The following is a 16,467-nucleotide window of genomic DNA, read 5'->3' on the forward strand; positions in this document are numbered from 1 at the left end:
AAAAGCATCAGCCCTCCCCCTCCCTCTCCCACCACCCGCCCCAGCAAAAAGCATCAGCCCTCCCCCTCCCTCTCCCACCACCCGCCCCAGCAAAAAGCATCAACCCTCCCCCTCCCTCTCCCACCACCCGCCCCAGCAAAAAGCATCAGCCCTCCCCCTCCCTCTCCCACCACCCGCCCCAGCAAAAAGCATCAGCCCTCCCCCTCCCTCTCCCACCACCCGCCCCAGCAAAAAGCATCAACCCTCCCCCTCCCTCTCCCACCACCCGCCCCAGCAAAAAGCATCAGCCCTCCCCCTCCCTCTCCCGCCACCCGCCCCAGCAAAAAGCATCAACCCTCCCCCTCCCTCTCCCGCCACCCGCCCCAGCAAAAAGCATCAGCCCTCCCCCTCCCTCTCCCGCCACCCGCCCCAGCAAAAAGCATCAGCCCTCCCCCTCCCTCTCCCGCCACCCGCCCCAGCAAAAAGCATCAGCCCTCCCCCTCCCTCTCCCGCCACCCGCCCCAGCAAAAAGCATCAGCCCTCCCCCTCCCTCTCCCGCCACCCGCCCCAGCAAAAAGCATCAACCCTCCCCCTCCCTCTCCCACCACCCGCCCCAGCAAAAAGCATCAGCCCCCACTATGCAAGGAATAACAAGCGCCCCCCCCCCCCACCCCCAAAGAGACCATGATCTAGACCAGGGGTCCCAACCTTTATTGCACTGCGGACTGGTTTAATATTGACAATATTCTTGTGGACCGGCCGACCGGGGTGGGGCGGGGGGGCGGGCGGATGGTGTTCAGGTAGGGTTAGACTCACCTCAATATGTCTTTGACAGTTAGGGTTGCCAACTTTCTCACTCCCACATAAGGGATAAAAGTAGTAGTCGAATCCCGGGACACATTACCCCAGGAAAGACTACCATGACCATGAAGCCTTGCGCGGGCACCTGTGTGTGCATGCGCGTGCGTGCCGATTTTTTTCCCACAAATTGGTTTTGCCTTCATCTTCCCGACTATACTGTACATGCATTATTTCTACTTTATATAGGCTGTGTATTTATCATATCATTCCTGCTTTTACTATGTGTTAGTGTTATTTATTTTCGGTTTTATGTGTTATTTGGTATGATTTATTAGGTTATTTTTTGGGTCTGGGAATGCTCAAAAAATGTTCCCACATAAATTAATGGTATTTGCTTCTTCGCTTCATGCCATTTCGGCATGAAAGGTTTCATAGGAACGCTCTACCTTAGCGGGGGAAATACAGGACAAACCAATTTAGCCCAATAGACAATAGATGCAGGAGTAGGCTATTCGGCCCTTCGAGCCAGCACCGCCATTCACTGTGATCACGGCTGATCATCCACAATCAGAATCCAGTTTCTGCCTTATCCCCATAACCTTTGATTCCGCTATCTTTAAGAGCTCTATCCATCTCTTTCTGAAAGCATCCAGAGACTTGGCCTCCACAGCCTTCTGGGGCTGAACATTCCATATATCCACCACTCTCTGGGTGAAAAAGCTTTTCCTCAACTCCGTTCTAAATGGCCTACCCCTTATTCTTAAACTGTGGCCTCTGGTTCTGGACTCACCCATCAGCGGGAACATGCTTCCTGCCTCCAGCGTGTCCAATCCTCTAATAATCTTATATGTTTCAATAAGATCCCCTCTCAACCTTCTAAATTCCAGAGTATACAAGCCCAGTTGCTCCAATCTTTCGACATATGACAGTCCCACCATCCTGGGAATTAACCTTGTGAACCTACGCTGCACTCCCTCAATAGCAAGAATGCCCTTCCTCAAATTTGGAGACCAAAACTGCACACAGTACTCCAGGTGTGGTCTCACCAGGGCCCTGTTCAGCTGCAGAAGGACCTCTTTGCTCTTATACTCAATTCCCCTTGTTATGAAGGCCAGCATGCCATTAGCTTTCTTCACAGCCTGCTGTACTTGTAAGCTTGCTTTGCAGCCTGATGTACAAGAACATCTAGATCTCATTGTGCTTACCCTTTTCCTAACTTGACTCCATTTAGATAATCTGCCTTCTTGTTCTTACCACCAAAGTAGATAACCTCACATTTATCCACATTAAACTGCATCTGCCCACTCACCCAGCCTGTCCAAGTCACCCTGCATTCTCATAACATCCTCCTCACATTTCACACTGCCACCCAGCTTCGTGTCATCGGCAAATTTGCTAATGTTACTTTTAATTCCCTCATCTAAATCTTTAATATATATTGTAAACAGCTGCGGTCCCAGCACTGAACCCTGCGGTACCCCACAGGTCACCGCCTGCCATTCCGAAAGGGACCCATTAATCGCTACTCTTTGTTTTCTGTCAGCCAGCCAATCTTGAATCCATGTCAGTACCCTGCCCCCAATACCATGTGCCCTAATTTTGCCCAGTAATCTCCTATGTGGGACTTTATCAAAGACTTTCTGAAAGCCCGGGTACGCTACATCCACTGGCTCTCCCTTGTCCACTTTCATAGTTACATCCTCAAAAAATTCCAGAAAATTAGTCAAGCACGATTTCCCCTTTGTAAATCCATGCTGACTCGGACCGATCCTGTTACTGCTATCCAGATGTGTCGTAATTTCATCCTTTATATGCGGGATGTCCCGGCAAATATGGGACAGTTGGCAAGCCTATATTCAAGTTCAACAGTGCGTGACAGGGAATGAGGAAAGGTGCAGCTGACTCGTGTCGTTTCCTCGCAGCCCCGTAGCACATGCTTTGCGGCCTGGTGGCTGGGGACCGCTGATCTAGACTATCAAAAACCACTGTGCACCCTCAAGAGTTCAACGTGCCACAGGCTCCCTGTCTCTCACTGACGAGAGAGAGGTAGCACTCCTGCCACAGCGAGAGGGAGACCAACAGCTCGCTGGTTTGATGTTCAGCATCGCGTATTTCGACAGCAGCATGCCCTGCTGTCTCGATGTTCCGATCTCCCACAACGCGACACCGGCAGGGAGTTGGGTCCACGGGGCTGAAGGCGCCTGTCTTCCAGGCAGCTCCTGGGAATATCGAAAGCACTAAGCCATGTGGCCGGCTCCGAGAGTGGGAACCCGGCGCCGTGAAGAACCACAGTTTAAGTGCAGCTGTACATCAGGGACTCCATCTGGACCCCAGCCACCTTGAAGCAGAAAGAAAAGACATTAGAGAGAAGAACTTAAACTGTTTCGCAGATGGACTTGGACAAGTCGCCCTCTGGCACCATCTTTAGCTCCTTCACAGTGTAAATCGAGAATCCGTAAAACAGATTGTTTTCAGAAGTGTTGCTTCCTCAGAATTTTTATTTATGATAAACCATTGAAGCTGAACACAACTGTAATTTCAGACTACTTGTATCACGTAACAATTTGGAGAAACAAGGAATTAACTTTTATTGAATATAATGCATTTAACAGTGCTGACGCTTTGCAATAGTTCAGCTAAGCTAAAAATGTTTTGTCGGTGATTTTTGTTTGGACTTGGTGACTGAGGCTTCTTGCTTAAGTGTCCAACAATAATCTGCCAGCATCGATGGATTCCAGTTGCCCTGATACCATTTCTCCAGAACCGCGATGCCCTGGTGAAACCTTTCACCATGCTGGTCACTGACAGCGCCAAGGTTGGCAGGGAGAAGTCTAAATGGGAATGCAGAAACTGAATCTTTAGTGACATGTTGCACTTCACGGTTTTGTATGTTTGAAGCACGTTGTCAACTGGCTGCACGTAGTTTGGTGTTCTGCAGTTGCAAGGAAAATTTTCAACAACATTCTTGAATGGCTTCCATGTGATTTTCTCCAGTCCCACTAGAACAGCAGTCCCCACCCACTGGGCCGCAAAGCATGTGCTACCGGGCCGTGAGGAAAGGGTATGAGTCAGCTTCACCTTTCCTCATTCCCTGTCACGCACTGTTGAACTTGAACATAGGGTTGCCAACTGTCCCGTATTTGCCAGGACATCCCATATATTGGGCTAAATTGGTTTGTCCCATACGGGACCACCGTTGTCCCATATTTCCCCCGCTAAGGTAGAGCGTTCCTATGAAACCTTTCGTGCCAAAATGGCGTAAAGTGAAGAAGCAATTATTAATTTATATGGGAAAAATTTTTGAGCGTTCCCAGACCCAAAAAATAACCTACCAAATCATACCAAATAACACATAAAACCAAAAATAACACTAACGTACAGTAAAAGCAGGAATGATTTGATAAACACACAGCCTATATAAAGAAGAAATAAGGTATGTATGGTATAGTGGGGAAGTTTAAGCCAAAACCAACTTGTGGAAAAAAAATCGGCACGTACGCGCATGTGCACGCAGGTGCCCGCGCAAGGCTTCATGGTAGTCTTTCCTGGGGTAAAGTGTCCTGGGATTTGACTGCTACTTTTGTCCCTTATTTGGGAGTGAGAAAGTTGGGAACCCTAACTGTAAAAGACATGTTGAGGTGAGTTTAACCCTACTTGAACACCCCACACCGGTCGGCTGGTCCACAAGAATATTGTCAATATTAAACCAGTCCGCGGTGCAAAAAAGGTTGGGGACCCCTGCACTAGAAGCTCTTCGAACTGCCTGTCATTGATGACATTTGATATGTGGACCAACAAAATGCTTTCCTTAATCTTGGCATCTCTTATTGAATTGTGAATTGAAATAACAAATATAGGCAATTTCAAGAAAATGGTGCTCGGAGGGAAATTTCATGGTGATTTTCATGATCAAAAGCCCAAAATCCATAAGATATACCCAAAGGTATGCAGGAAGCAGAACTTTTCTGTCCAGGGTTACTAAAATAAATAGTGTTTAGAAAGGACATGGATCAGTTTTACTTGTCACTTGTGCATTGAAACATACAGTGAAATGCCTTGTTTTTGCGTCACTGACCAGCATGGTCTGAGGATGTTGTTCTCGGGGGCTCGCAAGTGTCGCCAACGTAGCATGCCCGCAACTCACCCACCCTTTGGAATGGGGGACGGAACTGGAGTGCCCGTAGGAGACGCACAGGGTCACAGCGAGAATGTGCAAACTCCTCGCATCCAGCGATGGGAATTGAACCCTGTCCTGTGATCGTGAAACGTTACGCTAACTGTTAGGTTACCGTGCCGGTCGTGTGCTCAGCGGGCATGCGGGTCTTGTTTCCCATGCTCTGTAAAGCCTGCAGAGGCGGCGCACGGTACCCCCCAACGTGGGCTCTGAGTGGGAAGGCGGGAGCGTCTGCCCCGTTGAGAGGGTTGAAGACTGTGTGAGGGAGGCGGGTGAGCAGGAGGATGCTGGTAGTCTCATTCCCGGGTGATGACAGTGCCTCTTCCTGGACCGCAGGCGTGACCAGGAGCGTGAGGAGCGATTTCCAGCAGTGGCGAGGAGCCCGGATCAACCACTACGTCATTGAGGTCAACAAGTTGCTGATCCGCTTGGAGAAGGTAGGCGGACGGGATTGCTCAGGATTAGAATCAGAGCAACGCACGCAAAATGACAGCAGGTCAGGCAGCATCTATGGGGTTGACATTTCCGGCCGGGACCCTTTATCAGGACTTTCATCCCGGTGAGGAGGTTAAGAGTCCAGTTGCAGAGGGAGGTACAGAGGGTTTTGAAGCTTGTTGAAGTCCCGATGAAAGGTCTCAGCCCAAAATGTCTCCATTGATGCTGTCTGACCTGCTGAGTTCCTAAAGCAATTTGTGTGTGTTACTCTGGATTTCCAGCATCTGCAGAATCTATTGCATTTGGAAAGGACGTGGTTGTGCTTGAGAGAGTGCAGAGGAGACTCACCGGGATGTGACCCGGATCGGAGGATTTGAATTATGCAGAGAGATTGGAGAAACGGGCACATCAGGGGTATTGGGTTGAAACGTCGACTGTTTATTCGTTTCCATAGGTGCTGCCTGACTTGCTGAGTTCCTCCAGCATTTTGTGTGTGTTGCTCTCGATTTCCAGCATCTGCAGAATCTCTTGTGTTCATGTATTCGAATCAGGTTTACTGTCGCTGACCTATGCAGTGAAGTTTGTTTTGTGTCAGCAGATACAGTGCTGAACTACTAGAAGTTGCAACATTAAGTGAATAAGTAGTACAATAAAAGTAGTGAGGTAGTGTTTATGGGTTCAATGTCCATTCAGAAATCTGATGGCAGGGGGGAGGAAACTGTTTTTGAATCGTTGAGTGTGTGACTTCAGGCTCCTGTACCTCTTCCCAGATGGGTAGCAATGAGAAGAGGGCATGTCCTGGGTGAAGGGGGATGTCACCTATTTGAAACAGGAGCAGGAGTAGACCATCCGGCCCATCGAGCCTGCCCCGCCATTCAATAAGCTCATGGCTGATCTGTCCGTAAACTCAGCTCCATCTACCTACCTTTTCCCCATAACCCTTAATTCCCTTACTATGTAAAAACCTATCGAACTGATTTGATGCATCGCCTGTCAAAAAAGCCCTCGATGCTGACTGAGTTTGCGGGAGGAGAAGATGGCGGCGCGATGCAGCGCACGCAGCTCTCTGGTGAAATGATACCATATTTGTAAGTAGGATGCCGTGCACAATTCTGATTTGATGGAGACAGACGTGAGAAGCACAGAGGAACATCTGGAGAAACTTCTGAAGTGCCCAGTTCGCTGGCACTGCTACTGTGCGATGGAGAATCTCTGGAGGGAAGGCCCCAAAATCCCTGGCTTTGCCTGCTGCTGGCGACCGAGGCTGGGGTCAAAGTGTTCGGCAGAGATGGTGCTCGGTACTCGGTGTCGGAGGGCTGGTTGGAGGCTCGAAGTTTTCGGACGAATCGGAGTCGGACTGTGGTTGGACATGGCAGGGAGAGTTTTCTTCCTTCTCCCGTCTGTGTGAGATGTGGGACTTTCGAGAGACTTTGAACTTTTTTACTGTGCCCATGGCCTGTTCTTCATCAAGTTATGGTATTGTTGCACTGTTGTAACTATATGTTATAATTATGAGGTTTTTGTTAGTTTTTCAGTCTTGGCCTGTCCTGTGTTTCCGTGATATCACACCGGAGAAATATTGTATCATTTCTTAATGCATGTATTACTAAATGACAATAAAAGAGGACTGTGTGTCCTCATAATCTAAAAAAACACTTTCTGCAGCTTTTTCTGATCCTGTGGCATCCATACCAGACGGTGATGCAGTCAGTCAGAGTGCTCTCCACAGTATACCTGTGGAAATTTGCTAAAGTCTTTAATGAGATACCAAGTCTCCTCAAACTCCTAACAGAATATAGCTGCTGTCGTGCCTTCTTTGTAATTGTATCGATATGTTGGGCCCGGGATAGATCTTCAGAGATGTCAACAGTCATGGCATTGAGACTGCTCATCCTTTCCTCTCTCCTTCCTGAAGTCCACAACCAATTCTTTGGTCTTACTGACACTGAGCGCAAGCTGGTTACTACTCAACCAGCTGATCTATCTCACTCCTGTATGTCTCATCACCATCTGAGATGCTGTGTCATTGGTAGGTTTATAGATGGTGTTTGAGCTGTGCCTAGCCACATAGTTAGGTGTAGAGAGACCATCCTTTAGATACACCAGTGTTGAGATTATTAAAGATTATTTGTCACATCGAAACGACAAACAGTGAAATGAGTCATTCGCGTCAAATCAAATCAGTGAGGGTGTGCTGGGGGCAGCCCACAAGTGCTGCTGTGCTTCTGGCAGCAATGTAGCGTGTCAGTAACTCTAGCCTTAACCGTACGTCTTTGGAACGTGAAACGAGACCGACGCGGTCACGGGGAGAACGTACAAACTCCTTCCAGTCAGCGGCGGGAATCGAACCACCAAGGTCGTCCAGTTGGCACGATAGTGCGTTGTACCCTGCTGCTCAGCCACCGCATTACCAGGTGTGTTGTAGAAAGCCGGCGAGGGGGAGATGTTAGTACCGATTCGCGCTGACTGTTCAGGGAGTCAAGGATTCAGTTGCAGAGGGAGGTACAGAGGCCCCAGTTTTTGAGTTTGTTGATTAGTACTGGGGGGGTGATGGTGTTGAATGGTGAGCTATAGTCTTGATAATGATAGGGGACTGGATGTGAGGGGATGGAGGAGAGGCAGAGTGAAAATATAGCTACAGAATGGCAGAGAACAGGATGGGTGTAGGTGACAGAAATCTTCTGCAATCGGTTGCAATCCCTGTATTATTCCCCATCCCTAAATGACCCCGAGGCGTGGGTGGGAGTGGGGAGACCCTGCCTTGATTCTGCACGAGGAGGGAGCTCCCATATTTGGTGATGTAGGAACGGTGATTTACAGTATTTCCAAAGCCAAGGAGGGAACCTCTGAGTGGTGGTGTTTCTCTGGCATCTCGCTCCCCTAGTGGGAGAGGTAGAGTGTTTGAGAGGGGCTGTCAGAGTACGTGGTGCTCTGTAGACGGTGCAGCCCTCAAGACCAGGGTTAGGAGGGAGGGTAGGTGAACTGCTCTGCCCCTGATGGTGTCGAGATCCTCGAGAATTGTTGGAGCCACACCCAGGTGCATCACATTCCTGACTTGTAGATGGGGTGCAGGTAATGTGGCGGATGTGGAGTGCACGGACTAACTCCACACAGGAAGTGGGGAGTGTCTTATCACACTCCTGACTTGTAGGTGGGGTGCAGGTAATGTGGCGGATGTGGAGTGCACGGACTAATTCCACACAGGAAGTGGGAAGTGTCCTGTCACACTCCTGACTTGTAGATGGGGTGCAGGTAATGTGGCCGATGTGGAGTGCGCGGACTAACTCCACACAGGAAGTGGGAAGTGTCCTGTCACACTCCTGATTTGTACCTCGTGGATGAGGGAGGCCTAGAGGCGTCAAGAGGTGAGTCACCGTGGACCCCAGCCCCTGACCTGCTGTTGTTCACACAGCAGGTCCAGTTCACTCTCTGTCCTGTGGTGATGCCGGGGAGTGGTATCATTGTACTGTGACTCCCTGCGGAAGGGCAGTGGGACCAGAAGTTCCTGGGGCCTCTGGGACAACACTCAATCTGCTGGAAGATCTCAGGGGGTTGAACAGTGTCTGTGGGGACCATGGGGGGTGGGAAGGGAATTTCAGAACCTCAATCCACATAAGAGATTCTGCAGATGCTGGAAATCCAGAGTAAACACAGACAGCATCTATGGAGTGGAATAAACTCGGGATGAGTCCTGATGAAGGATCTTCAGCTGATAGTTGGACTGTTGGTCATTGGGGGAGGAGGGGGAAGAGTGCAGCGAGCCCATGCGAAGGTGGGGGGTAGGTTGAGGTGTTCCTGACGCTGGAAGATGCAGCGTCAGGTGGTGGGTGGGGAGGGGAGCTAATGTGGCAGCTGTGAAGTATATGGAATGTGTAACTATGTGGGTGGGAGGCAGCGCTGGGACTGAGGGGTGCCTCGGTGGGCCACAAGGGTAGTTGGAAGGGAGGGGCAAAGAGGTCGGCCAGTCCAGCCCCCACACTCTTCCTTCTCTTCCCAGCTGACTGCCTTCGACCGAACAGCTACAGACCCCGCCAAGAAGAAAGGTTGGTGCCTATCACTCCCGTCCCCTCTCCTTCTGTCCCTGACCCTTCCACTCCCTCCTGACAGCCCACGGGCACTCGGGTCCTCTCCTTCCTTCCTCTTCCTCCATCTTTACCCTCCCCAACATGCCTGCTCATTCTCCCGTTCCCCCCTCTCCTTCCCGGGTGCTCAGTAATTGTTCTGCCCTATTCCATCACCCCAGTGCTGCGGACTCCTGCTGTACGCTGACGGTATTTCTCTCCCCCTAGCCCTGGAACGCTCAGTGGTGAGCTGGGTGAGTGACCGGGACGTGCCCTACTGCCCCGACTGTGGGGCCCACTTCTCCCTCACCCTGCGGCGCCATCACTGCCGCCTGTGCGGCTCCATCATGTGCAAGCGGTGCTCCTGCTTCCTGTCCGTCCACTTCGCCCGTGAGTGGGGTGGGGGGGGTGGGGAGGAGGGCCTCAGCCGGACAGGAGGTTGGGAGAGGGCACGGAACAGCAGAGGGAGAGGGGAGTGCAAGAGGGTGGAGGTGGGTCAAGGAGGGGTGCGTGGGGGGGGGGGGTGAAGATTTCGGGTGGGAGGGGTGCATGGGGAGCAGTGCCGGTGGTGGGGTGAAGAAGGATGTGGAGGGAGGATGTGAGGGGCTTTAAGAAGTTTCTTTGGAGGACGTGTTAGATTCTGATGTTTTCAATCCAAATTCCTTCTGGAAGTCTGGAAAGAGGCGTAAAAGCTGTTGCTTGACGATCGGTTTATTAAGCGTTAATGGAACAAATAACATTGAGAAATGGACAGTGGTCGAAGGGAAGGACAAGGGTGGTGCAGCCTCGTGGCCAGTTCTTTTCAGACTCCAGGTGTAAGGATCATTCCTTTCAAATTTGCAGATAAGGGTCAGCCAATCAGATCACCTTTATTCAAATGATGCAATGCCAAGAGAAGTTTCCAGAAGAGAAATGGAGAGAGATACCCAGAAAAGCTTCCAGAGCTTTCTAGAGCTCCCAGAAGAGAATCGCAGAGGGCTACCAACAGAAGCTTCCAGAAGAGAAGTGGACAGATACGAACAGAAGCTTCCAGGGCTTCCAAAAAGGAAGCAAAGAGATCTACCAACAGAAGCTTCCAGAAGAGAAGTGAAGAGAGCTACCAACAGAAGCTTCCAGAAGAGAAGTGGACAGATACGAACAGAAGCTTCCAGGGCTTCCAAAAAGGAAGCAAAGAGATCTACCAACAGAAGCTTCCAGAAGAGAAGTGAAGAGAGCTACCAACAGAAGCTTCCAGAAGAGAAGTGAAGAGAGCTACCAACAGAAGCTTCCAGAAGAGAAGTGGACAGATACGAACAGAAGCTTCCAGGGCTTCCAAAAAGGAAGCAAAGAGATCTACCAACAGAAGCTTCCAGAAGAGAAGTGAAGAGAGCTACCAACAGAAGCTTCCAGAAGGGAAGTGAAGAGAGCTACCAACAGAAGCTTCCAGAAGGGAAGTGAAGAGAGCTACCAATAGAAGCTTCCAGAAAAAAAGTGAAGAGAGCTATCAACAGAAGCTTCGAGAAGAGAAGTGAAGAGAGCTGCTAACAGAAGCTTCCAGAAAAGAAGTGAAGAGCACTATCAACAGAAGCTTCCAGAAGAGAAGCGAAGAGAGCTACCAACAGAAGCTTCGAGAAGGGAAGCGAAGAGAGCTATCAACAGAAGCTTCGAGAAGAGAAGCGAAGAGAGATTTACCAACTGAAGCTTCCAGAAGGGAAGCGAAGAGAGCTACTAACAGAAGCTTTCAGAAGAGAAGCGAAGAGAGCTACCAACAGAAGCTCCCGGGGCTTTCAGAAGATTCCAGAACTTTCCTGACTGATACAATTATAACCACTAGGGGACATAGTGAACCACTGTAGATACACACTGTGACCACGAGGAAATATACTCAGCAGTTACATGCTATTAAATAGTAATACAAAACAATTGTTAGTTGTGAAGAAAATAACAATTGAACGATCGAATCCTACAGACAGGAGGCGGGAGGATTTCTGGACATGAGAGGGAAGTTGAGGGAGAATGTGAGAGAGCAGCGGTAGAGGGGAGAATTTTGGGGGAAATGTGAGGGGGAAGGTCGAGGGTGGTGGCAGGGGGTGACTAGTTAGGCCTGTTCCTTAGAAAGTAGCAAAAAGTTTTAAGGCCTGGGGGATAGAGGTGTTTTGGGACTGGATACCCAGAGTGAAAATGAGGCCATCTTGGTCTGGGAGCTGAAAGTGGTTGAAGAGATTGAGAATATGTAAAGTGTCACGGGTTGGTGGGAAGGGGCTGAACCAAGGGGGGAAAATGGAGCCGAGATATGTGGACACGAGTTCAGTGGGGCAGGAGCAGCAGGAAACAATGGGCCTACCCAGAAAGACAGGTGGTGGATTTTTGGAGTATTGTGAGCAGCTTTTGGCTTCTTATCGAAGAAGGAGGTGCTGGCATTGGAGAGGGTTTGGAGGAGATTCTCAAGAATGATCCCAGGAATGAAGGGCTTAATGTATGAGGAGCATTTGATGGCTCTGGGCCTGTACTCGCTGGAGTTCAGAAGAACGAGAGGGAATCTCACTGAAACCTATCGAATATTGAAAGGCCTAGATAGAGTGGATGTGGAGAGGATCTTTCCTATAGTGGGGGTGTCCAGGGCCAGAGGGCACTGCCTCAGAATAGAAGGAACAGATGAGGAGGAACTTCCTTAGCCAGAGGGGTAGTTATGGGAGAAGGCAGGAGAATGGGATTGGGAGGGATAATAAATCAGCCATGATGGAATAATGGAGAAAACACGATGGGCCCAACTTCTGCTCCTATGTCTTGTGGACTTGTGGTCCATTGGATTGGGAGGACAGATGAGAACGTGCTGGGGAGAGGGGGTCATAGGGAACAGTTGGGGCAGTGGTGCAGGGGAGGATGGAGACCAAGATGGGAAGGTTTGGGATGGATGTGATTAGGAGTAGGGGAGGTGAGGATAAATGTGGGAGGTGGGGGAAGATTTTGGGAGGATGTGAGGATTGAACAGACGTTGCAAAGAAGAGGGGAATGGTGGAAGGGGTAAATTAAGGGATAATGTACGGGGGTAGTGAGCGCTTTATGGTAGAGGGAGGGGGCAAGTTTAGTGAGTGTGGGGGTAGGGTTTGGGAGGAGGACAAGAGGTGGGGGGGGGGGTGGGGACGAGGATGAACTAGTGACCAGGATCCCTAACTCCTGCCCCCATTCCCCTTCCCTCTCCGGCGTAGAGAAGCTGACGAGCGCGGTGAGGGCCTCGGTGACGGCAGGGAGTGCGCCGGTGGGGTCAGAGCGGACGCCGAGTGCAGGGGAGAGCAGCCGGAGGTCCAGCGTGTCGAGTGTGGGCTCCCTGCTGGAGGACGGTGAGGATGACCGCATTGTCTCGTGTGGGCACTGCTGCAGTGTCCTCGAGAGGCAGGAGAGGAGGCTGGAGGAGAGGGAGAGTTCGCCCGTCATCTGCCAGCTCTACCAGGTACCACTCTCAACTAGCCTTCTCACCTACCCATCAGTCCTACCCTTCCTCCCACCTTCCCACACTCTCTCCCCCTCCCCTTCCCACCCTCCCTCCCCCTCCCCACATTCCCTCTCACTGCTTTCCTCCTCTGCCCCACCTCCCTTCAAACCCATTCCACTACATCCCTTCCCTTATACCCCTCCTCGTTCCCTTCCCACCCTTCCTGCTGCCTCCCCCTCCCCCACGTCTCTCCTGGCATCCCCCTCCCCCCATGTCTCTCCCGACACCCCTCCCCCACATCTCAACCAGCAACCCCCTCCCCCACGTCTCTCCTGGCACCCCCTCCCCAACGTCTGGCACCCCCTCCCCCACGTCTCTCCTGGCACCCTCTCCCCGACGTCTCTTCCGGCATCCCCCCCTCTCCCCATGTCTCTCCCGGCACCCCTCCCCCACATCTCAACCAGCAACCCCCTTCCCCACGTCTCTCCTGGCACCCCCTCCCCCACGTCTCTCCTGGCACCCCCTCCCCCACGTCTCTCCTGGCACCCCCTCCCCCACGTCTCTCCTGGCACCCTCTCCCCGACGTCTCTTCCGGCATCCCCTCCTCCCCCCATGTCTCTCCCGGCACCCCTCCCCCACATCTCAACCAGCAACCCCCTCCCCCACGTCTCTCCTGGCACCCCCTCCCCCACGTCTCTCCTGGCACCCCCTCCCCCATGTCTCTCCTGGCACCCTCTCCCCAACGTCTCTTCCGGCACCCCCCCACCCCCAGCGTCTCTCCCGGCAACCCTCCCCCCACGTCTCGCCTGGCAACCTCCCTCCCCCCATCTCTCCCAGCACCCTCTCCCCCACATCTCTCCCGGCATCCCCCTTCCCCACATTTCTCCCGGCATCCCTCTCCCCCATCTCTCCCGGCATCCCCCCCTTCCCCCGTCTCTCATGGCAACCCCCTAGTTTGTCTAGTGAGTTGAAGGTCGTGAGTTCGAGCCTTGGCTGAGGCAGCGTGTTGTGTCCTTGAGCAAGGCACTTAACCACACATTGCTCTGCGACGACACCAGTGCCAAGCTGTATGGGTCCTAATGCCCTTCCCTTGGACAACATCGGTGGCGTGGAGAGGGGAGACTTGCAGCATGGGCAACTGCCGATCTTCCATACAACCTTGCCCAGGCCTGCACCCTGGAAACCTTCCAAGGCACAAATCCATGATCTCACGAGACTAACGGATGCCTAAAAAAAAATCTCTGCAGACTCTCTGCATCTTCTGGGCAACTTGCTTTCCCACTCAATTTAGTATCATCAGCAAACTTAGATACACGACACTCGGTTCCCTCTTCCAGATCATTAATGTATATCGTGAACAGTTGTGAGCCCAGCACCAACTCCTGCGGTACACCGCTCACCACTGATTGCCAACCAGAGAAGCACCCATGTATCCCAACTCTCTGCTTTCTATTGGTTAACCAATCCTCTATCCATCCTAATACATCACCTCCAACTCTATGCATCCTTATCTTATGCGGCACCTCATCGATCGCCTTCTGGAAATCCAAATAAATAACGTTCATCTGTTTCCCTCTATCCACTGTGCTCGTTATATCCTCAAAGAACTCCAGTAAGTTTGTCAAATAGGAGCTGCCTTTGCTAAATCCATGCTGCGTCTGCCTGATGGATCCATTTCTTTTTAGATGCCTCGCTATTTCTTTAATGATAGCTTCAAGCATTTTCCCAACTACAGATGGTAAACTAACCGGCCTACAGTTACCTTCCTTGGTCTACATCCTTTTATGAACAGTGGTGTAACATTCACCCTCTTCCAATCCACCAAGACTTGCCCACGGTCCAGAGAATTTTGACAAATTATCACCAAAACTACTATAACTTCTGCCATTTTTTTCGGTACCCTGGGATGCATTCCATCAGGACCAGGGGACTTATCTATCTTCAGGCCCACAAGTTTGCTCAGCACTGCCTCTTTAGTGATAGCTATTGTATCGAGGTCCTCGCCTCCCATCACATCCATAACATCTCTCTTTGGCATATTAGACATGTCCTCCACCTTGAAGACCAACACAAAATAGTCATTCAAAGCCTCGGCCATTTCCACACTATCCAATGTCAACTCCCCTTCTCATCCTCCAAGGGACCAACGTTCACTTTAGCCACACTTCTCTGCCTTATATAATTATAAAAACTTTTTAAAATCTGTTTTTATATTTTGTGCTAGTTTATTTCCATAATCTAGCTTCCCTTTCTTTATTGCACGCTTAGTGGTTCTTTGTTGTTTTTTAAAGTTTTCCCAATCTTGCAGTCTCCCACTACACATGGCAACTTTGTGTGTACGAGCTTTTAGTTTGCTGCCTCCTTTTATTTCTTTAGTTATCCAAGGCCGGCTCTCCCCACCCTCACTGTCCTTGCTTTTAACTGGAACATACTTTTGTTGATCACTGTGAAAAATCCCTTTGAAAGCCTTCCACTGTCCCTCTCCCGTCCCGCCTGTGTTCCCAGTCTACACCAGCCAAATCCTCCCTCATCCCATTGTAGTCTCCATTGTTTAGGCATAATACACTGGTTTCAGATCGAACTATTGCACCCTCCATTTATATGAGAAACTCGATCATACTGTGATCACTGTTTCCAAGAGGATCCCTAACTGCAAGATCACTAATTTTACTTGTCTCATTGCACAGGACCAGATCTAAGGTAGTACGTTCCCTTGTAGGTCCAGTAACATGCTGTTCAAGAAAGCCATCATGGATGCATTCACGGATGACAACTCCCACCAGTGATTTTTCTCCCTTTACTATTTCTAATCTCAACATTCTTCTCCTGAGATCTTGTATTATCTCTCAATATTATAGCATATTACCTGATATCCTTGGATATTTAATTTCCAATCTTCTCCACCCTGCAACCACGTCTCCGTAATGGCCCTTTGTACTGATTTGTGCCACAAGTTCACTGACCCTGTTTCAAATACTGCGGGCATTCAAGTAAAGTGCCCTTACACTCATTGTGCTTTTAAAGTTGTGTAATCTTTTATTCTTTTGCACTTGACTTTTCTTCACTCCACTCTTACTTTTCTCTTTTGCTTTTTCTTTATCTTTATCCACACTTTACTTTATCCATATTTCTCCAATCTGTTGGAACCCCCCCCCCCAACTATTTAGTTGAAAGCCCTATCCACAACCCTAGTTATGCAATTCGCTAGGATTCAGGTCCCATCACGGTTCAGGTGAAGCCCGTCCCATTGGTACAGCTCCCTCCTTCCCCAATACCATTGCCAATTTCCCATGAACTCAAACTCACTTCTCAATCCTTCAGCCACACATTTAACTCTAATCTTATTGACCCTATGCCAATTTGCAGAGATTACACCTTTGTGGTTCTGCTTTTTAATTTAGTCCTTAGCTGCTCAAATTCCCTCAGCAGAACCTCTTCCCTCATTCTACCTATGTTGTTGGTACCCACATGGACCACGACAGCCATATCTTTCCCCTCCCAGTACAAATTCCTCTGCAGGTCAGAAAAGATGTCCCGAACCCGGGCACCAGACAGGTAACACAGCCTTCGAGGCACTCTGTCCTTGTGAAAGAGAACTCTGTCTA

General features: G+C 50.4%; 1 protein-coding gene across 2 annotated transcripts in view; it reads left to right on the forward strand.

Annotated features, from left to right (window-relative positions):
- Positions 1-16,467, forward strand: part of rbsn (rabenosyn, RAB effector) — a 35,793-nt gene that overhangs the window by 7,753 nt on the left and 11,573 nt on the right. For both annotated transcript variants that reach the window (XM_072250162.1, XM_072250163.1), the window contains exons 4-7: positions 5,291-5,391; positions 9,387-9,432; positions 9,679-9,840; positions 12,639-12,880. In XM_072250162.1, coding sequence (XP_072106263.1) covers positions 5,291-5,391; positions 9,387-9,432; positions 9,679-9,840; positions 12,639-12,880 — 551 coding nt within the window. The remainder of the gene's footprint in view (positions 1-5,290; positions 5,392-9,386; positions 9,433-9,678; positions 9,841-12,638; positions 12,881-16,467) is intronic.

Source organism: Mobula birostris, unplaced genomic scaffold (assembly GCF_030028105.1).
Source record: "Mobula birostris isolate sMobBir1 unplaced genomic scaffold, sMobBir1.hap1 scaffold_1854, whole genome shotgun sequence".
Taxonomy (NCBI): domain Eukaryota; kingdom Metazoa; phylum Chordata; class Chondrichthyes; order Myliobatiformes; family Myliobatidae; genus Mobula; species Mobula birostris.